We start from the raw sequence: 22,212 nt of genomic DNA on the forward strand, positions 1-22,212 counted from the left end.
TGCCACTCCGCTTTCCCCACTTCCTCCCGTCCATCATCCCTTCTTTCCTCCCTCCTACCCAGAATGCAATGCAAACTTGAGCAGGCTCAGGCGAGCTATAAAAAGGCATAGAAGCGGAGAGGGAGGGCTGGCGTGCAGCAGGAACTGTGCAGTCACACGCACACGGGGATCCAGGGACAGCAGCCCCTTGCGCTGAGATCTAAAGCCACAACGCGAAAGAGAGGTCAGTACAGAGGACAAAGGCTCTATAGAGGAAAACAGGCAGGAAACGCCTCTGAACAGGGCTGGGTTTGTCAGAGAGGGAGACAAATAGAGGAATATCGGAGAGACAAAGTGGGCAGGGCTGTTTGACGGGATGGAGAGTGGGAATGACAGAGGCAGAGGTTCTTATGGGAACTGTCATGGGACCGTTTAGTCCCACTTTAAAATGGTTGACATTTCTTTTTTTCTTTATGTGCCAAAGGAGCCAATCATGGATTTCTTTGCAGTGTAAAGGCATGCAGGGCTCGTCTGTCATTCACAGTGATGTTACTTAAGGCATTACATCATAATTATCCCCCAAACTATAATTAGCACTGATTGTATTTGCTTGTTTTGCTTTGACTTTTCCTTCTCTGGTTTTCTTCTACTTTGATACCGTGTCAACATTCTCCTGAACCTGCAGCCATTTAAAAGGGCATTTTCATGCAACCCCGCGTAGCCATTGAAGTCCGCTGCAAAGCTTTCAGAGCCCGCGAGGATCATTAGCAGCTGATGAGGGCTGAGTGCTATTGATTCCTGTTTTTACGTGCAATTTGGAGCACAGACACATTAATAACACCCACAGCAAACAATTGAATGTCTCATGCTCCATCCTTTCACAAACAACACGGAATATCTCCCACCGCACTGACGTCAAAGGGTCCCCTGGTTTCCCTTAAAGGGACAGCGCTCTCAATTAAAACCGCAGAGCACCCTGGTAACCAAACGATTTACAGGGAGAATGTACTGTTAGATCATCGCTTTCTGTGTTTTGCTTTCAGGGGCGGTCAGTCAGAGCTTCATCTCCATGGGCTTTTTAGGAATGCTTGACAGATAACCTTTAACAGCTGCACATCGGCTTGAGTCTTTTTTTAGCAGGGCCGCATGTTTAAAAACGGTAATTAGACATGAGGGTGGTGCTGGCAAGATGGACTGTCCCATCTTCCTTAGGATGGATGTAATGGTGATTGTAGGATCTGTAAAGATAGAATTAAAAAATCCAAAACTGCATATATGAATAGACCACCACTACTATATCAGGTTCTCTAAATAATTTCAGCACTTGATTGGACTGAATTGAATTTTCATATTGCAGGATTATATAAGGGACAATTTGGACACCACGTCTCTGTTAAGACTCTCCCGAGGAAATGTAGTATGTAGTTTCCCTTCCATAATTGCAGACAGTGTTAAATGCCATGCCCACACCTAGGAGTTGTGCAATCAGGAGTTAGTACACATATGACATGTCAGGACACAGAAGGTGGCACCATAATAGGCCACACCGAGACTCCCAAAACAGGTTCTGTGCTGACTCAGATGTCAGCCTCCGAGTGACATTTACCCAGACCACAGGGTTAATGGCTGCTGACATACAACTGGACACCTGAGAAGCAACGGCAGGGAGCACTGAGGCGTAATACAAGTGAGAATCAGAGAACAAGCTGACAAACTTTTAATGCAAACCAAGAAGCACACACTAGGTTTAGGAATGTACAAGTTTCCTTCAGATTAAGTATACTTTAATGTATATCTTACTTTTTCTGTCCGGCAGTTTAGCCATAAAATGACTCATATCGCACTGTTCTGCAAGCGTATTTTGCAACCTGGCACTATGCAAACTGTACTATTTGAATTGCAAGGGCTAGATAAAATGCAAACTGCTGCAATGTCACCAGGTCAGGTTTGTTTCACTTAATTTAATGCTACTCCTCGAGGTGTGGTTCTTTTAATGCATTCTAATAAAATCTTGCCACAGTAAAACAGTTCCTGGAGATCCTTGAGGAATATTTAACTCCTATTAAATAATAAATCCTAAAATACTGTTTTTTAGTTGTTCATTTAAATACACGGTCCACGATTACACTCAAAATGTCCAACACTGCACCTATGAAGATATTTGTCACCATATAATGTTTTTTTTTTTCTGGTGTACAGTGTGTCCTTTCCTTTTTAGTGCCAATGCCAAGGCACTTGGAGGCACCAAGTAACCTGAGAAGTACTCTCTTGCCTTTTGACACACATTTAATTTGACATACAAGCAGCTTCTTAGGTTACTTTAAGACTATAGCTAGCCAATTTGTTTCATGTGCGTAACATAGTAACAAGCACAATAGCCAAAAAGTGCTCTATGCATAACTCCAAAGGCACACAAGTAGTGCAAAAACTCACCTCAGTGCACAGCAGCTGTGTGAGAGAAATCCATTTAATTTAGGAAACAATACATGACAACTTTGACAGAGTGTGTGGGCATATTTTTGACTGGCACTGCTTTAAAGTATTTTGTTTTTCAACTGTATGTTCAGACGGACATGCAGCTACTTGAACATGCCTATTTATGCCAGCAACCCAGCCTTCTTCCTCATTCTTCAGACTTCTGTCTTTGAGTCAGCTAAAACGGACGTGTAAACAGGAAACAAACTGGCTATTGTCTTTTTTAGATATGCCCAGGTCTATTAATACAACACTAAAAGGTATTTTATTACGCCAAAGGTTTTGTGAATCAAAATATGCTCATAACAGCTTTTACACTATAGGAAAGAAAAGCAGGGTTGCCATTAACAGCATGCTGCGTGCTGTTGTGTCTGCTCAGTCGTGCTCAGTACACTGTACTCTCAATGACACACCAGAAAACTGGCGTTTCCTACATTATACTATACAAAACACACACACAAACAAACTGTTGTGACTTTACCAGGAATAGTAATATTGCCAGCTTTACTAAAACCAATTTCCCCCCAAAAGTTGGAATATTGTGTAAAATCCATAGTTATTGATTTATACATTAAAGGGCTACCAATAAATCTATGCCTTGCTCGACCTTGCTTGCTGTATGTATCTTCTGTGAATATATTCACTTTTCTGTGTCCTTTTCTCTCTTTTAGTTGACCGAAAACACTCAGACGTAACACAATGGCAGGTAATTAATACACCTGTTCAAGTATTATTATAAATGTCTCTTTATTGATGATTAATGAGGTGGAACGTGTTCGTTTGTGTGTTTATTATTAATCTAATGGAGTAAAGGAAAGCAGACAGACGGTTGCGTTTCCATGAACTCTACTGCCCTCTTTTGGACAGTTTGGAGAACACAGGGAAGGTTTTAATATGTACATTTTAAAAATATTGCGCTCGGATTCTTTGTCGTGATATTGCATTTAATGAAAAACCCAGACACGATCGCAGAATATGATTAAGAACAAATGGAAATGGCCTTATTGGTTAGATTTGCAATTCAGACTTTGTTATAAGTGCCTGGGAACACTTGGCAACAAAACAAGGGGTAACAACAGTTGCCATGCCAACACTACTTAAGCAATAGCACTAAGCTAGACATAAACAAGCTCAGTCTAAACAGCCTGTTGCAGCAGTTAAAAATGGACGTGTTTTCTTCTTCATCATGTGCGCGTCTTTCCTCCACATACGACTATCAAGACGGTTTGTTACAAAAACTTTTTCCTTGTGATTTGAACTTTTGCTGTCAAGAAAAACCTCCCGATTCACGCATGTATAACTTTGTCTGTGCCTGCTCATTTCAGACAAACTCAAAGATGCCAAGATCATTTTTGTTGTGGGTAAGTACCCTGAGCCGCTCTTAGCACTTTAGCAGTAGCACATTTAGCTTTTATTTGCCTTCATGCCACATGACTGTTTTTTTTTTTTTTTAAATCTTCTTTTAAAGGTGGGCCTGGCTCTGGAAAGGGCACCCAGTGTGAGAAGATAGTGGCAAAGTACGGCTACACTCACCTGTCATCTGGGGATCTGCTCCGTGCTGAGGTGGCTTCTGGCTCTGAGAGGGGCAAGCATCTCCAGGCCATCATGCAGAAGGGAGAGCTGGTACCTTTGGTAAGAGAGGGCACTATAACTGAAATAATTGCGAGTATGCATAATTTAAAAGAAAATAAAAGGTTTCATGTTTTTTTTGTCCAATACTAAATGAAAAGACAAAATACAAGTGTCAGCTCTTCTAAGACAACTTTTTTTGTCAGTGCCATATCATAGTGAAGATTGATCATAATGTTTTGGGGCTACCTGCAGGACACAGTTTTAGACATGATTAAGGAAGCCATGATTGCCAAGGCTGATGTCTCCAAGGGTTTCCTTATTGATGGCTATCCCCGTGAGGTGAAGCAGGGGGAGGAGTTTGAGAAGAAGGTATGGGCTTAATTCATCTTTGCAGCAATGATTTAAAAAGAAAGAAAGAAAGAAAGACGGAAGCTTAAATGAACAAACTGTCTTTGATCCCAGATCGGCAAACCCTGCTTGCTGCTGTACGTCGACGCAAAAGCAGAGACTATGGCCAAGAGGCTTTTGAAACGCGGTGAGACCAGCGGCCGCTCTGATGACAACGAGGAGACCATCAAGAAGCGCCTGGACCTGTATTACAAAGCAACCGAGCCAGTGATTGCCTTTTATGAGAGCCGTGGTATTGTCAGGAAGGTGTGTGCGACTGCTGCGACAGCGGAAAAACAACATTTGAATCTCATGTGAAACGTCAACATATATTCTAACGCATCCATTGTCATCTTATTTTGCCCAGGTTGACTCAGAGCTGCCAGTGGATGATGTCTTCGGCCAAGTCTCCAAGGCTATTGATGCTCTGTAGTAAAGCAGCATAACTAGATGGGCCTGTGTCTGATTGTTTATTTTCAAATTTCAAAAAAACAAACTAAAAAAAACAAACAAAAAAAGCCAAAACAAAAGAGAAACAATACACTTTCAACTCATTTGGCCATCAGTCTCAAAGATGTCTTAACTTTAATCCTAATCCAGCAATAAGAACCTAAAGTTTTAAAGTTACACAGAAATGATTCTGTGTGAAGCAACTTAAAAAAATATCTCTATATGTACAACGTATAAGTCTTGTTTCTATACTTAACATTTACAGATATGGATGCAGGCCTGTCTACAACTCAGAGGTGCTGTATACAAGAAATTTTAACCACCTTCTAACCTTTAAGGCCTACACTTGGTCAAACACGCACTTTACACTCCCCCTTTTTTCCCCTCTTAAGTGCTGCCGTATTAGAACCAAGAGTTAATGACTTCTTTATACATTGTGCCATTAAATAACTGCAGAGATCACTGTGGGCAAACTGGTGGAACTTCATTTTCATGTTCGTTGATGGAGCTTTTAAATTACAGTTGCTGACCGCTTTTAACTTCACGCGGTCATTTCTGTTAATCTATTTACAGTTACATTTAAAGCACAAAAATGTTCAATTTCTTTTCTATTTTTTCATTAAGATATACACGTGTTACATGTATTTCTATAATGTGGTATATGTAAAAATGAAAGATTAAAATAGCCTATAATAAAAAACAATTTGAGTTATTACTGGTGATTGTGTTACCATTGCCCTGCAGTCTGTAGTAATACTTAAAAAACATACTGTCTTCTTTACAGTGTATAAAACAATATACAAAGTCATATTGTGAGGAATCCTGGACAACAACAAGCGCACCTAAAAAGGGGACTTTGACCAGGCTTACGAGTTCAAAAGGGGAAATGGTGGTGTTGCTGAAGCTTGTAGACACAACAGGATGCAGAAAGCTGTGAGCCAGTCCTCTCCTGTTATAAAGTTTTCCCTTAAGACCTTGGTGACCACCTGGTCTTCACTTGCCTCTCATCTTCCTCTCTCTCGCACACACAAACACACATTTCCAGCTGGCCAAGCAAACACTGCAGCAGGTATCCGGACTACTCTCAAAGGAGAGCTCTGATCATGACCGTGTGCTGCAGGGACAAGGAAGAGGAAAACGACCTCTGAAAGGTGCACAGGATGTGTCCATCGGAAAGTCAATCAGGAGACGGCGTCTCTATGTGCTTTCATGAAGCCATTGAGGATGCGGCCTGAATGCTAGGAATGCTGGTCTTACTTAATAAAGGTAGAAAACAAAGGGAATGACCAGAGGTCGCAGTGGAATTTATCACGTACAGCAGAGAAAGAAAGACAGAGGCGCATGTCTCTGAATGGGGGAGAGAGGTGAGAGGGAGACGGGGGTGATAGCAACCCTAAGTGTGTGCGCGTGTCTACTTACCTACAGCCCTGCAAGTTTGGGATCTGCAACCAAGCTAACCTATTCTGATTTACTAAAAAATATATACAATACAGAGCAAATGTTTTGAGACCCCCTTTATTTCTTGCTCTGTTATTAGGTGCTTTTGGTTTATTTAAGTAGTCTGGGCTTCTTGAAGGGCATTCAAAGATCTTCTTTGGATGTTGGCTTACTTTTGTTGATCCCACACTGCTTCAATAATGTTAAAGTCTGAGCTGTTTCTGAGTATTTGCTATCATTGGTATGATGAAAATTGAAATTTTTGACAATCAGATTGTATTACATAGGGGCTCAAAATCTGATGGCACTTTTATGCGTTCATATTTCCATCAATTTTAACAAGATCAACTAAACTACTGGCTGGAATGCAACCACAAACCCACGATAAAGCCTCCACCGCGTTCTGCAGAGGGTTGTTGACACTCACCGTATCTCTCTCCTGACCTTTAATTTATGGATGATGATTTGAGGCTTTGGTAAACAGTAGATGGATCAGCTAAAGGCCCAGGCCTTTAAGGGCATGACTTTTGGATGTCGATCATCAGTGTCCTTAAGATTTTTTAAGGACTACTGCACAGCAGATATGCCAAATCTTAAGTTAATAGGGTTTGGGGAATCATCTTGTTACACTCCAAGAATTATACATCTAGCTCTTTGAAAGCAAGAATATAACAAAATAAAGATTGGCTCTAGACTTTTTTTTACACAACACCGTGTGATGTTTTGTAAAAAATTAATGTATAAAAGAAGAGACCTACTTCATTACATTTTTCATTTGCTATTGTGGCAAATATTTTAAAAAGGTAGCAGGCCTGCATTGCAGACAGGCCACATTTGCACCTAGACTCTTTTGCTATGGAAGAATTCTGATGAGTGTGCAGATTATAGTTTGGCATTCTCTGCACATGATTCCTCAAAAACATTCATATATAAAAATTTCATCTCTTGCCCACTGATGCCTTCTTGTTCCACTAGCCCACTTCTCATCAGGGCATCCTGATTCCTCAACATCTGGACCTTGTTAATCCGGGTGACATCCAAGCTGACATGACTTCATATTTATTTTAAAAAACCTCATGTCTGCGGCAGGCTGGCTTAGCATGGGGAATCTAGCCTTAGAACCTTTTAAATATATATATATATATAAATACACATACACACACGCACACACACACACACACATATATATATATTTAATGTGGGTGTAGGTTCAGCTCTTAACAAGCTGGAAATTCTCTTGCCTCCTCAAACCACAGGCTTGGTGTACATTACTTGGATTGGTTGGACCAAGAGACAGTTCTTCACTTTGACTGAGACCATCTTTAATGAGCTCGGGCTCAATGAAAGTCGTGGCATTTTTGTATATTTTTTTTCATTGCATGAGCTGCATGTGCTGTACTGATGATGTATGTTCACTGTCAGTGGTTTTTAGTGTTGTGATGTGCATTTTCTTTTTCTGGTGTTGCCCCTTGCAGTTAAAGGCTGCTTTAGATTCTCTGGATTATTTAATGATATGTGTTATTTACAGTATGACGATACATCACCTACTATGCAGTATGAATAGAAAATAACCCCCAAATTCTTTGCATTTATATGTTGAAAAGCATCATTTTTAAATTGTTCAAGTATTTGCTCACATAGCCTGTCACTGAGTGGTAAACTCTTTCTGTAATTATGAGTGAAAGACAGGTTTTCCAGTGTTTTGTTGCCCATATCGCAGCTTTATCAAAGCGGCATAGGGAGTGTTGTTAATATAAAATTCAGAGTAACATATTACAGATGATACATTTGCAAGTTTGATCAGTAGATGTTTAATTGATTTAGTCTTGTTTTGGCTTCCTTTTAGGGGTCATCTCGCCTCTGTCAGTGCGCCCCAGGGCAGCTGTGGCTACAATGTAGCTTTCCATCACCAGTGTGTGAATGTGTGTGTGAATGGGTGGATGACTGAATGTAGTGTAAAGCGCTTTGGGGTCCTTAGGTACTAAGTAAAGCGCTATACAAATACAGGCCATTTAACATTTACCATTTTCATCTAAAGTTTCACTGTCCTCCTTCTGTCCTCTTCTCTCCCTTTTCTTTTCATTCTTTAGCTCCTTAAATGACTCCATCCACCTTCTCATCACGCTCTCTTCACACATTAGTACATTTGCGTCTCTGTCCTTAATTGCCCTAACTTGCTGCACATCCTTTCCAGCACACACTCTCTGCCTAGCCAATTGATGCAAGTCCTATAAGGCTTTGCCACCTCTCTCTTTAATATACAACTAGACTTTAAGTACTCCTTTACTACTTCTTCCCCCTTTTCTTTGCCAGCCTCTTCCTTCAAATACTTGCCTGTACTCCCTCTTTCCACCACCATGTGTCATTGCCTTCTTTCTTCCGTCCAGAGGATACACCAAATACCTTCTTTGTAGTTTTACTTAGTTCTTCACTCCTTTTTGAACTCAACAACATTTTTCCTCCCTCACCTTCCATCTCTTGGAAGTCTAATTCACTACTAAGTCAAAATGATTTGCACATCTTTACACTCTTTTTTCACTAATAGATTTTATGCAATGTTCCAAGTCCAACACCTGCACAACGAACAACAAGCAGGGAAGATCTGAGCACTTATTTCTTCATAGCCTATGTAGGATTTGATTTTTTTCTTCAGTGCCCCCCTGTGGAGGTTTTTTAAACAGTAAGTGAATGGCCTTGCATGCAAAAATTTATTTGCTTTAAAACCTGGTTAAAAGGCAAGTTTCAAATGAAACAGTCCATGTGTAAGATTTCAGCCAAGGCAGAAAGGACGATCTGAAAAAAAGGTGTACATGATGTATAACTGCGTTCACTTATTTGCACAGCAGAATCTAACGTCAGCTAGAAATTCTAAGGAAAGGCTTGTTGGGCTTTGTTTATTCCAGACATCGGGTATCTCATGATCTCATGGGAGTCATTCCAGCTACCAGCAACTTATGTATACAGAGTTTTTTTTTTTTTTTTTTTTTTGGGGGGGGGGTCAACTTGCTTAGAAAATAACCTGCCTGCTTTCAGACTGTCACAGACTGTTACCAGGGCCTCTCATTTAACTCAAAGATAAACGCACTCTAACAAAAGCCTTGGATTACTTTTAAAGGTGAGATATGATTTTGCAAATGGGACTTTTCTATAATGAAGGTCTTGCCAATTAAACAGCATAGGGGATTGTGGGTGTAGGTTCAATTGCTTTGTAAAACGGACAGACTTCTGTTCATCTGGTATCAGTCTGTGAAATTACCAGTGGAAGGCCATGTGTCAGATCCCCCTCGGAGTACGATAAGGAAATAAGTAAGCTGGCTCATAGTCCTCATTCTCCTTCTACTTTGCTGTGGACTGCATAGCACGGGCTGGCTGGCACCACCACAGAGACCCAGTGGCACCGTGCGGGAACCAACGTCAACTTGTGATGAAAGACGACGGCCGATTGTTTCCTGTTATTGAAAAAGGACGCATGGGTGGGGGTGGAGAGTTGGGGGCCGGCTCCAATAAAAAAGGAATGCCATTGAAGCAGAGGGCTACTGTCCTTTAGCTTCAGAGGGACTTAAATACCTGAAGCAAATGCAAAGTGTGATATACGCCTCAGTACGAGAGCACTGCAGTTGTTTGAGCATCAATGGACACAAGTAGCACGCAGTCGTCTCTGTTTCGTGTCACATCCCATGTGCACTTCTTTGTTCATTCCGCCTGAAGGAATGTGGTCATTTTACAGAGTCCATACACAGAATACTAACCAGACTTAGAGACATGTGCTGCCTTCATTAAACGTGTCCACTAAACTGTGTACACGAAGGCAAGTTCAGAGTGACTTAGGCAGTTAAGTATTTCTTTTACATTCCTATATTGCACATGTAAATCATTAGGGAGAGAGAAAATGAAAGAAAGCCACAAAACACTTGTGCAAGTGTTTGCTACTGGACTTTTGTGATTACTATGAACGCTTTTGTTGCATTGTTGATTTGATACGATGATGACTCCTCCGAGTCTGTTCAGTGCAAAAAGGATGTTGTGTCTACTCTTTAGAACTCTCACTCTTTCTTTGTGAGGCTGATGTAGCCAAACATAAACACAGTTCAAAGAAAAATCTAACTTTTTTTCCCCAGTTTTGGTTTTTAAAGTAAGCAGCTCGTAAAAATGTCACACTATTTTTTTTTAATTAAAAAAAAAATTACAAGGTGTTCTTACACATAATTGCAAATAACAAAATATTTTTGAAATGTTAAATAAGTAATTAATTTATGTATGTGCAATTAAAAAAATGAACATTTTTTAAATGTTTCCTTGAGTTTTTGAGCCGTATTTTTTAGTCTCCAGTCTGCATTGCTCAATCTTCATATTTGCAGGTTATGAATTTAAGAATAACTTTAATAATGTCTCATATCCACTTTGCTGGCATTGAAAAGCCAGCCATGAAAAAAAATTGCATATTAGTTAAAGTAAAATGTGACAAAATGTGGTGTGGGAACAAATTTAGTGAATAAATCATGATTTAAATGAGATTATAAGTATCACTTAAGTCTCTGCTTTGCTGAAGGGACCAGAGGGAAGCTGGTGTGGCCCAGTGATGAACTTCAAATTGATACATAAATACTATTTTTCTGTTAAATTGTGAATATGGTTTCTCTCCTTTTTAAAATGTTTTGGTCTTTTACTTCTGTCTCCTTGTGCCATCCTCCCCTGTAGCACTTCACTTGTGAATTTGCTCCTAACTGTTAGATATAAAGAGCACTCAACTGACAACAGATTGCATTTTCCCCCTCATTGGTGAAAATGTATTCTGTATACTGAAACTTGACAACTGTCTTGTTGTAACTGCTTGCAGGTGACACTGACCTTGCTTACTATATAGCTGTCAAACTTAGTGTCTGACTTCTTGGATCCTAGTCCAAAACAATCCCATCTTAATACACTTTAAATAATCTATAGTGTCCATGTGCTACTTTACACCATCACCACCACAAACGGGAGTCATAAAATGCACGACCTTTGTGCGATATGGTAATTATTGGCATTTACTGAATTGTGGGGATATTAGTAGAAAATGGTGTACATAGGAAAAGCACCTTCAGTGACACCTGGTAAATAATTTTAACTAAAATGGACCTGCTAATATTTTTAAATTATGCATCGGTTTCCTAAGTATAGACCATTAAACACAGCACTGACCTTTACCTGATAATAGGTGTGTAATTTCCATAATAGCACTGTAATGACACCGATTATGCTTCCCCGAGGCATACAAAAACTTACTTCCATATTACACAATTCTGTGTCGGTCTGGGGACAATACTGTACATGAATAGGCGTGTGACTGGAAATAGAAATGAACGTGCATAACTCAAAATGAGCAACAATTTAGTGTGCCGTCAGCTCTGGGCAGCTTGGACTTTGTATATATGTGCATAAGATGAGCAGACATCTGGAACTTCTTGTCTCACTGAAAGATGAGAAACCAAATGTGACAGTAATTGTTGAAACACCTTCTTGTTGATATATATTTGGTAACACCTGTGCTCTGTTGTGTGGCATATGTGCCATTTAGTGTTCTCCAAACACATCACATTTCCTTCGGGATTAATAAAGTATTCTGATTCTGATTTGGACAAGTGTGGAACAGAAACTTGGATATCTAGCTGTATCTCTGGGAATACTGCTTTAATCTGTTTCACCACTGACTGCAGGCACTAGTATTCTGCTTAAGTCACAGCTCAGTAAATTTGCTCGCAGCAGCAGTTTTGTAATTACGGTAAATGCTTTTGTTGCACTGGTTTTCATGACACCGCTGAGCCTGATCAATCTTGCTTTTCATCACAACAAACCTAATATATTAAGAAAAGGTCTAACAATGCACTGGTGACCAGAATGAGTGGATGCTTCTAATATACACTCACCAGACACTCCATTAGGTACAGTTTGCTAATATTGGGCTGGGCCCACTTTTACATTAAGAACTGTCTTAATTCTCTGTGCTAATGATTCTGCAAAGTGTTGGAATGATTACTCTGAGATTTTGCTCTATATTTACATGACAACATCACAGAGTTGCTGCAGATTTAATGGCTGCACATCCATAATGTGAATCTCCCACAGTAATCCAAAAATGCTGTAATAGATTTTGTTTTTCATCGGACCAGGCAATGACTTTCTTCTACACAGTTCTGTTTTGTTGGGCCCATATGAGCCTTGGAATCATGTTCTTCTGTTTCTGTTGCCCATCCGCTTCAAAGTTTAACGTACTGTGTTGACTAAGAGACAATCTTCTACACACTTTAGTTGTAGTGAGTGCTTATTCAAGGTGTTATTGCCTTCCTATCAGCTCGACGAAGGCTAGCTTCTCTCCTCTGACCTCTGGCAAAAGCAAGGGATTTTTGTCCAGGCAACTAGATATTTTCTCTTCATCAGACATTTCTCTGTAAAGCTGAGATGGTTGTACATCTAAAGTTCTCAGACCTATATTGCCATATTCACAATCTCTTAAATCCTCTTTCTTCCCCAGTCTGACACTTACTTTGAACTCCAGTGGGTTAACTTGACCACACTGGGCACACTTAACTGGGCTGGGTTGTTGCCATGTGTTTGTTAGACTAGATATTTGCTTTAACTGGCAGGTGAGTGTAGATGATCGGTGTTTGTGCCAGATAAAACAGCTAAGGCTTGTGGAGCTGATTCCAGAAGGTTCATATCCTTTGCTATAAAACTTGGCCTATGTTATTCATCCTTCTCCTGAAAGTCCAAGCCCATTTTGGAAAGTACAGCTACTATGTGTCATAGGAGTTTTTCTTTCAACAATATGATCATCATTCATCAACACATGTATAAGGCATGTTTTCCTTTCTTATCTAAGCATGCCCTGCACTCGATACGTTTTAAATACAATAATTTCGCCCCGTGCGTTGTCACAGTTGGTTTCAATAGTAAAGTCTTATTACTCAAAAACTCCACGGAATGACAATAGCATGACGGTGGGAGTGCTTATTAGACTGGGAGGGAGGGAGGGCTGCTGAAGTAAATTCGCACCGCCCAGACAGCACAAAAAAGTTTGGAAAGTCCAGGCATCGTTACATTGCTCAAAGCACCACATCCCCGCCCGTGGATTATAAACCTACTTTATTCGAGATAGACACCTACATAAAAAGTAAGTTTTGCTGTTTATAACTTTCTCTACTTCATCTTTGTAACTCTCTGTGATCTGTGATTCATTTCCTGAAAGTTTGTTGGGAAATGTCTGTGTCTAGATTCTAAAGCAATCCGGCTTCATGTCCGTTTAAAAACAATTTAATGCGCATGTTTTGGTCAAATAACGCTGTGAAGATCCCAAATGTTAGAATTGCGAAAACACGGAATTATGGGAGGCAGAAATGGGAGGCGTGCGTGTGTTAAAGTCAAACTACTTTCTGTATTAACGCAGTGCCTGATAAAATCCGCGCTTATTACTTTACTAATATGCACATCTGTGGATTTCAAAAAGCACGTCAGTCCACGGGTAAGTCATTTTCTCTCTTACGGCAAGATATTGCGGGAAATAACGAATTAACGAGACATTTTGTTTTCCATTTGGAACTCCATAAACAGTTTACACAGGCTCTTCCTTTTACTCTATATGAATCATATAACAGGAGCAGTCTCCTTCTTATCTGATGCTGGCATTGTGATATTATTTAAAGAAAACGGTGCCGTGGTGCTTCCTGAAACCGTCGGCCAGAAGCATAGTGACCACCAGATAACCTCTAGGTTCAGACCCTCATTGTGTGCCAGGAAGACGGGCAGGAACATGATGAGATGAGGAAGAAATGTAAGCAGCTGTCTCCACCAATAATATCATTACAATAATCATGTTAATAATAAATAATAATCACCATAATCGTGGTTGCTAAAGAGCAGAGACCAAACTCATGGCATAAGCTGTCCATTACACACATGTGGATACTTGGTTTGACATCGCACGCTGACTCTCAGAGGGACATGCTGGAAATTGGCAGTTAGTCAGAGCCTTATCAGCCATCACGTCTCCTCCTCTCCTCACCATTTCCCCAGCTTCTTACTTTCTGACCTTTCCACCTTTTTAAGACTGGAATTGTTCTGCTCTTCCTCTGTCACAGTCTTTTGCTGCTCTGCCACCAGACAAGCACGCTTCAACCTCCGCCCGAGTGTCTTCACACCCCAGAGACTGAGATTCAGCTTTCTCCCAACACCTTAAACTTCAGCAGCAGAGATGGAGGATTGCGTGACACGGTTTGCCCTTTTTCTGTGCATCATCGCTACTACAGCCTTTGGTAAGTCTGCCTGCTGTTATTGAGCATTTTAGCAGTTCAGATCTGAAGTTAGTTTCCGTTCTTTCTTTTTTTCTTTCTTTCTGCAGCTTGAATTTATTAAATTGGGAAAAAGGAAAACATTATCATCCTAGTCAGCAGACACTAGCTTTAGAAAAAACCTCCAGGGACTGTTTCTGGCCTGAAGTTCAAGATCGTCTCCTGTCTCGTGCTCTGACAATAATGTATTTTTTTTTTAGATGGAAATCAGTCTGAAGATGAAAAAATTACATGCAAAAAAGAACAAAACTCTTGAATTATGGTTGAATTTTACAAATCAAATGAAGAATTATACTGGTAACAAGGGAGCAAGTGTTGTTCCAAGTCAGCCAAAGCATTTGTTTGTCTAGTTTTTCATTTTTTTTTTAGTGCTAAAAAATATTTTCTTTAAAGATTGTCCAGATTCAGGTAACAAGACGGCATGCGGATGCTACATAGATTTTATGTGATCTTCCTCTGTTGTCCGCTCTGCCATTCCCTGCCTTGGCTGCATGTGGCTGCTCATATCGAATTCAAACCTGTAATCCCTGCGAGGTGGCAAAAGGATCAGAAACCCTCCCTATCTCCATAGGCCTTAATCCAGCTTCGCTCTCTTACCTCCAGTGATGCTTCAGGGTGTTTGCGTCACACTTCCCCACAGCAGCATGGCATTTGAGGTGGCCACAGTTTAGGTGTTTTTTTAATAAGGTTAAAAAAAATGTTATATATTTCATGTTAAAGCATTAGCAGGTAAAAGTGGATTAAAGTGCACATTTTTTTGTTACAGTCATCTTTCCCCCCCTCCAAATAAGAGATATGCTAATCTGAATATGAAAATGTTTCACTTTTAAAAACAAGAAATTATCAGTCTTTTATTATTAGCTTTAGGGAAACCTTTTATCCCAGTCTGGTTGTTCTGAATTGTCAAGTGTTAAAAGCTACGAGCCTCAATTTAATAGCTGACTGTAAATGTAAAACACACATTTCCTCACTCGAAATGTCATAAAAGAACGCATAACACGCCCTGGTGTTATTTAATACAGCTTTAAAATTAACTGTCAGTTAAATGAGCTCGGGTGCTTGCATTTTTCAGTGCCATATACTTACATATGCAAAAGAAAACCCAAAACGAAAACCTAACAAAACACTTAAGTGCCAAATAACCTTTTCCACACTCCAGCCCCATAAACATACAGTAGAAAAAATAAAGTGACATTTTCAGCTTGCTCTTTAAATAAAGCAAAGTAGCCGAGGCAAGCATACATCACTGTTAAAGTTATGCGCCAGAAAAACAAGCCTATTCACTGAATTTGGCTTCAGTGCTGACCTGCTGTATGACAAATCACAATATTGCCACAAGTGCTAAACACCCTCTCAGCAGGGGTGCTGGTGGCAGAAATACAGAGGTATTTTTTGGCCAACTGGCAGACCTATGGAGAGCTGACCTTATGTAGCATCCACCGCAGGGGATCAGTCTCGCTGTCTGCTGGTGTAGTCTGTGAGGAACTGTTTTGCTCAGTCCTAATTGCCTCTGTGACACATAGTTCTGTATTTGCTATTATTTTTTTCTTTCTTGAATGAGGCTCTGCAAATTTTCCTTTTTCCCCTCCTTTTCTTTACATCTGCTGCAGCAGCTTTAGAAGAAGACCCAGAGGGAGCTGTGCCACTATTTTCAGGCGACAAAGTGCTCTGATTCTCTGTACATCGTTTCTTCTTTAAGTTTATTTCTTTATTATGTAGCCCAGTACTGTCATATTATTTAACCATTTTCTCTTATATAGTCTTCTGGGATTAATAATGCGTTCTTAGGTAAATCAAGCACAATCCTCAGGTGTGACATGCTGTACCCAGTGCCATAAAATCATATTTCCAGACAGGTGATAGATACATAAATAGATATACGAGTATATATTCCGTACACATTTGGAAACATCCACTGTGATTCGATGTCTGCGTGTTTAATCGAATCCAAGTAAACTCCAAGTCACTGTTGGAGAAGACACGATGCGAAGGCAACTGAGAAGAAGAGGTAAACAGAAAAAAGTAAATCAAAAATAGCCCGCAGCCTGCCACAAATCCCATGAAGCCCTTACCCAACTGCAAGAAATGGCATATTGTGTTTTGCTTCAGGTCAGTCTTGCTTTAGCTTTATTTAAGCTTTCCATATGTTTGACCCCCTGTCAGCTCCTTGAAATCAGACTCATGAAATCCTCGTGTGACGTTTAAAGCAGGGTTTGAATTTCAAACAGTTGTTAAGCTCAAAGTTAAAGCGAGCCTTATACTTCATGTATAGATCTTATTGGTATATTACGCACTCTGAGCTACTACAGATGCACAATCTTGCAAAATGACCCAGTAAAACCCAGAGGATTATGTTTGTACCCTTAATTCTAAGAGTCATATACTTAACGTGTGCACCTAATTTCCTGAAATTGGAAACTTAATTGCTCCTTGGAGCTTCCCTTGGTCTTCTGTCATGTGTTCATTTACCTTTGGACAGATTATTAGCGTTAAAGCGTTAGCAGTAAAAAAAACTTGGAGGCGAGGGCTTTTTCCTTAATGTTCCTGCATGCTTATCAATTCACTGTTGGGCTGTCTGAGACCAAAGGACTGAAATATTCTTCCTATTACAATAGTACAGACAGTGTCTTTCATTAAAATGACACTATCTAACTAATCCGGCCAAATTTAGAGACTCTATAGATGATAATAAGGTGGATGCCTTGCAGCAGTCCCTGGGTAAATCAGTAAAACTGCAGTCATCTTGTTAAGCCCACCAGACTCCAGTTCCTTAGCTCTTACGCTGACTTGCTGGCTTCCTTTCTTAAAAACCCAGACATGACTTTTGTACTTACCCTGCAATTTGACAAACACGGATAAATTTGGTTCCGAGGCCGTGTTTTCTTTAGCTCTGGATTATCTGTAAAGTCACCCTCTGCCTATGTCTTCCAGTGAAACGATCATCCGTTCTTTCATGTTACTGCATGATTATTAAAATTCTCTCTGTGTTGGGATCAGTCAGGCCTTTCTCTTTCTTGTTTGCAGCTCATCCATATTCTCTGGACGAGCTTCTGTCAGGCTCCAGTGAAACAGACAACATCACGCTGGTCTTAGTTTCACTACACTGTCTCCCTGTGAGGTCAATTGTGTTCAAAATGTTGCTGTTTGTTTTGAAGGTCTTACATGGTCCAAGCTACAGGTTTATCTCTGAGCGCCTCTGCAGCCGCGATGTGTCTGAATCCGTTTTAACTGTGGTATTTTCTTGTGTCAAGCTCATATAGACACTGTGATGCATCTAATAAACACGCAGTTTCCCCTCAGTTGTCTAACTCTCTTTAGGTTTTCCTTTTGACTCTTTTTTGTGTAGTTTTTGACTCTTTCGAGTGTGAAGTGCAGCTACTGTGTCAGGTTTTCTTGCAATTGCATTGTTTTGAGGCATTATGTGAAGCTAACGCGGCACCTTCTCAGTGTGGATGTGATAACATTTGTCTCGCTTACTGCTCGGCCTGTAACTAGGATGACTTTTACTGATGTAAGCCAGTGCTTATGTTGTGTCACGTTAAATTTGCACTGGCTCACTGTTCAAAAATAGTGTGACGGAGAGTTGAAACACTGAAGACCAAAGACGCCTTTGTTTCCCTGGCACCACAACTGGTGCCTCCCTGTCTTGTTAAGAAGTCTACTTTTGTAAACGCCCCCACTTTCTCTTATAACTCTCTCATTAATCTTAACTTTCTAAGCACAAACTGCGATAACCCTCATGATGTCATCGGGGTTAATTTGCCTGACTTGAAAAAAGCCCCTCCAGGATACAGAGGACATTATGCAACTAGCTTTTAGGCTGTTACAAATGAACGGATCTTTGTGTATACAATCAGCGGAGTGCCCCTGCTGGCCTTTTAGATCTAGACATTTTAGCATGTATGTGGTTTTGCTATCCAAGCGTCGCTGCAGATTGCGTCTGGCTAGCCGCTTATTATATGGGAGGTAGCTGCATGCCACCTCCTTTGAAGACAAATTTCAGATTATTATTTCCAGACCGAGCACAATAAGCGTTACCACTTAAGCCGACCGTGGCAGTTGGACGCATAAACAGTTATCTTTGTGTCTGACTGAAGTCTTTGTATTTAGTGATTTTTATCCACTGTGAGTCCGGCATTTCCTGGCAGGAAAATCGTGTTGAATATGCCCCCTGCTGCAACAGCTTTCCCAGTGGGAGACATCGTGATGTTAACTGCCAGACCTCCTGCTGCACTTTTGCTTACCCCCGAGCCTCCCGCCACGGGCTAAAGGAAAAGTACAAAAGTGATTAGCGAACCACTGGAGAAGGACGACAAGCTGTCTGAAAATTAATCTTAAAGAGGGAAAGAGAGAGACAGGCGGACAGACAGAAACACAAACAGAGATAACAGAATTCATAAAGGCTGATTCATGGAGACAGTGAGGGAGTGGGGATCAAATTTATGTGACTGTCAAAGAGAAGATAAGTGGTTCAGAAGAAAGATTTTGGGGGGGAGAAGTAAATAGTGGATTAAAAAAAAGAAAGATAAGAAAAATGCAAAACGGATAAACATTAAGAGATATAGAGGAGGGAAATTTCAAGTAGTGATAAGTGAAAATGCAAAACTATTAATTACACAAAATAATGACATCAAAGAGAAAGACGAGGGAAGAAAACTTCTGAAACCAAAAGAGGAATGTGTTCGTTTACAGAAAGGGGATGTCAGGGACTTAAAAAGATTATAAGAAATTGAAAGAGATGACTGAGACTTCTCAGAAAGCATGCTGAAGTAGAAAAAAACAAAAAAACACGTCATGTTAAAAATGGCTTTGAGAGTCAAAACAGTCAACTTCCCCTGTTTTACTGCAGTGAGCCAGCTCTGCCTGCAGTCAGACTGGGTGGCAGGGAGACGCGACCGCTTGTCGCTGCCTGAGACTGATTTCAATCTCCTTCAGTGTTATGCCCCTCCCAAATAACAATCCATTTCTGACTGCCTCGCTTTTCCTCTGTTTGAATACAGAAAGCATTGTGGGGAAGCCTCACTAACACCATGTCCCGGCACTTGACTGGACGGCTTTGGCGTGCAGTGTGGCGTACACGCGATGGTATCTGTGCGATCTCAACAAGGGAGTCCACAGTTTTTTGCGTTATCTCCCCATTCTTACTTTGTCTTTGAGAAAACTAGTGTTAATTTCATCAAAGAAAAAGCAGGATGAAAAATATTGACAAGTAATTTTTTTCATGATCAAAGCGAAACGGCTGCGTGTGAGGAAGCTGGATAAACCCAGTATGTCGAGATTAAAACTATAAAGATATGTTTTAGAGGTTTTTTTTTCTTCAAATAAAAACGATTTAACAAACAAAAACGTAATTAAAGTATTCACGATGAACCGAAGAACACTTTACGGTTTGGAGTCTTTGGAATTAAATAGTGCAACTTTTCATTAGCAAACATATCCACTGACCCCCCCCCCCCCCTATTAGTGTTTCTGTCGATAAAAGATAAAAGCTATATGAGGTCTCGGTTTAAATTCTGCTCAGTGTTTCCCAGTGTATGGTTGAATATGGGTATTTAGAAGGCAGGATACAAACACGGACACATTTCCAGGTGGGATCGGATTTATAAAAGGAACATGCGATCCAGGTGTGTGTTCACGTGTTTTATAAATCTCACTTTTTTTGTGTGCGGCCATTATTGGCTTTCGTGCTCATGTACTTGTAGTATTGATCTTTAGCACTCTTTTATAGATGAGACCTCTAATATGGACTGAACACACCTGTGATTGGCTAAAGCTTTTTTACTTCCACCTCAGACCACCTGAATTACAATATGTTGCCCCCAAGGTTATTATGGATTTTTTTTTTCATCAAATGATGCCCAAAACATGTTTCCTGTCCCAGGTTTAATCTGACACAGTTTATGAAACACAGGTGATGCAGTGTTAATGTTAATTTCAGAGAGGTATTGTCTGTGCTTTCAAAAGATTTGGCTCTCTTTGCCAGGCAAAGCCAGAAAGAGCTTTTTTTAAAGTAAAGAAGTGAATCAATGATCTTCTGAATAGCAGCAGCTCATCATTAAAGAGAACAAGTAGCTGCGGCAATAATGCTACAGCAGGATGGACAGAGAAAAGCGGCTCTGCTTAAACAGAATTTGTAAATGATAATGTTTACTGAGAAAAGTATTTTTGGAACACTGCAGAGGAGATGGACATGGAATCTCAGCCTCCTGCATTAACCTCGCCACAGATGAGAAGGACTCTTGTAGCCATGGTAACCTTACACAAAGATCCTTAGGAGATATAAAAAGGAAAAATCGAGAAATTAGATAAAAAAGAAATCAATAAGGTCTTCAATTTTTATTGACAGAAATTATACAAAAATCTAATGAAAATCCATCCGCCTTTTTCTGTTGATCCAATTTATGGTTGCAGCAGGGGCGGGGCCTGGAGCCTGCACCAGCTATCATAGAGTGAGAGGCAGGGTACATCCTGGACAGGTTGCCAGCCTGTTGCAAGGCTAACACATAAAGACAACTATTTAGATCCATGGCCAAACCACTGCACCCATGTGCTGACCTCTAATAACAAAAATCAGTAGTCAAAAATTTGAATGACGTTATTTGAAATTCATATCAGGGCTAAATGTATCACTGGACAAGAAAAAACTGCACACTGTTTCAAAACACAAACAAACCAAAAATGTGAAACACGGTTCATGCTGCAGCTGTGCTGTATCTCACCCTTATATTATATAAATGAAACCATCTTCTTCTTAATGGCTCTGCAAGTTTCCTTCACTACTGAAACCTGAGTGCAGCATCATCATATAAATTTAAGATACCGGCACTTAGCCGTGTCCTGAACATCATTATTATGTGACTGCAAGGTCTCATGCCCTCTGGCCCAATGTTTTTCATTATGGAGCTGTATGAGCACTGAATGCCTCATTAGTGCTGGGCGAGATAAATGCCCAGTCAGCATGGCGACCACTTGTACCCATGTCAACATGCCTGCTGTCTGTGAAGATAAGGCATGGTTTTATGTATTCTTATCTTGTGCTCTGTCTGCCACAGTCACCCTTGGTCTGCACAAATGCAGGAAATGCACCTGCATAGTATTACTGGATTTAGTGGATGAACTACTGGCGGGTCATCTGACTCACCCTATGACTTCATGTCAGAGGTGCCAACTCACAGTAGGGTTATGTGGTCTGTCCTTGCTTAGCAAAATCTTAGACGGGTATCTTTAATTAATGCTTTTGCAGGTCAGAGTTCAAAATTTCTTGACAGAACAGCTTGACAAAAATATGCTCAGTTGAAAAGCTTTCAAATATTTTGTGTCACGTTATAGCGTGAGTATAGAGCTGTTGCTCGGAAACCTTTTGGTTTGAATTAACTTTCAGCAAACATAAACTGTGGAATCTTTAGCTCACATGTATTTTAGATGTTAACGTACAATTTACTTGTACACGGTGCTTTCCTAAACAGGAAATATGGGCTTTCTCAGTACACGATATACTGATTTCTAATGGTGCACAATGTGCAGTCGAGTGCTTTAAAATGGCAGGGCCTCTTGATTCAAGCACTGGGTGGGTAGTTTTCCTGTTGAT

At 40.3% G+C, this 22,212-nt stretch overlaps 2 protein-coding genes across 6 annotated transcripts in view; both read left to right on the plus strand.

Annotated features, from left to right (window-relative positions):
* Nucleotides 1-90: 90 nt before the first annotated feature.
* On the plus strand, nucleotides 91-5,331 carry ak1 (adenylate kinase 1). 2 transcript variants are annotated; one of them, XM_040000126.1, is made up of 7 exons: nucleotides 91-223; nucleotides 3,126-3,160; nucleotides 3,780-3,815; nucleotides 3,923-4,086; nucleotides 4,279-4,395; nucleotides 4,489-4,680; nucleotides 4,781-5,331. In XM_040000126.1, the coding sequence occupies exons 2-7, from the start codon at nucleotides 3,154-3,156 to the stop codon at nucleotides 4,844-4,846; spliced, it is 582 nt and encodes a 193-aa protein (XP_039856060.1). In that variant the 5' UTR covers nucleotides 91-223; nucleotides 3,126-3,153; the 3' UTR covers nucleotides 4,847-5,331. The 2 variants fall into 2 exon arrangements, with proteins under 2 accessions (XP_039856060.1, XP_039856059.1); XM_040000125.1 differs by lacking the exons at nucleotides 91-223; nucleotides 3,126-3,160 and adding an exon at nucleotides 3,554-3,678.
* Nucleotides 5,332-13,356: 8,025 nt separating this feature from the next.
* The window catches only part of eng (endoglin), a 44,141-nt gene continuing 35,285 nt past the window's right edge, over nucleotides 13,357-22,212 (plus strand). For 2 of the 4 annotated variants that reach the window (XM_040053526.1, XM_040053529.1), the window contains exons 1-2: nucleotides 13,357-13,450; nucleotides 14,415-14,588. In XM_040053526.1, coding sequence (XP_039909460.1) covers nucleotides 14,528-14,588 — 61 coding nt within the window. In that variant the 5' untranslated portion in view covers nucleotides 13,357-13,450; nucleotides 14,415-14,527. Of the gene's footprint in view, nucleotides 13,451-13,715; nucleotides 14,589-22,212 lie in introns of those variants that run through there. The other 2 variants (XM_040053527.1, XM_040053528.1) reach the window with 2 other exon arrangements.

This window comes from Simochromis diagramma, unplaced genomic scaffold, assembly GCF_900408965.1.
Source record: "Simochromis diagramma unplaced genomic scaffold, fSimDia1.1 OVJJ01000596.1, whole genome shotgun sequence".
NCBI lineage: Eukaryota > Metazoa > Chordata > Actinopteri > Cichliformes > Cichlidae > Simochromis > Simochromis diagramma.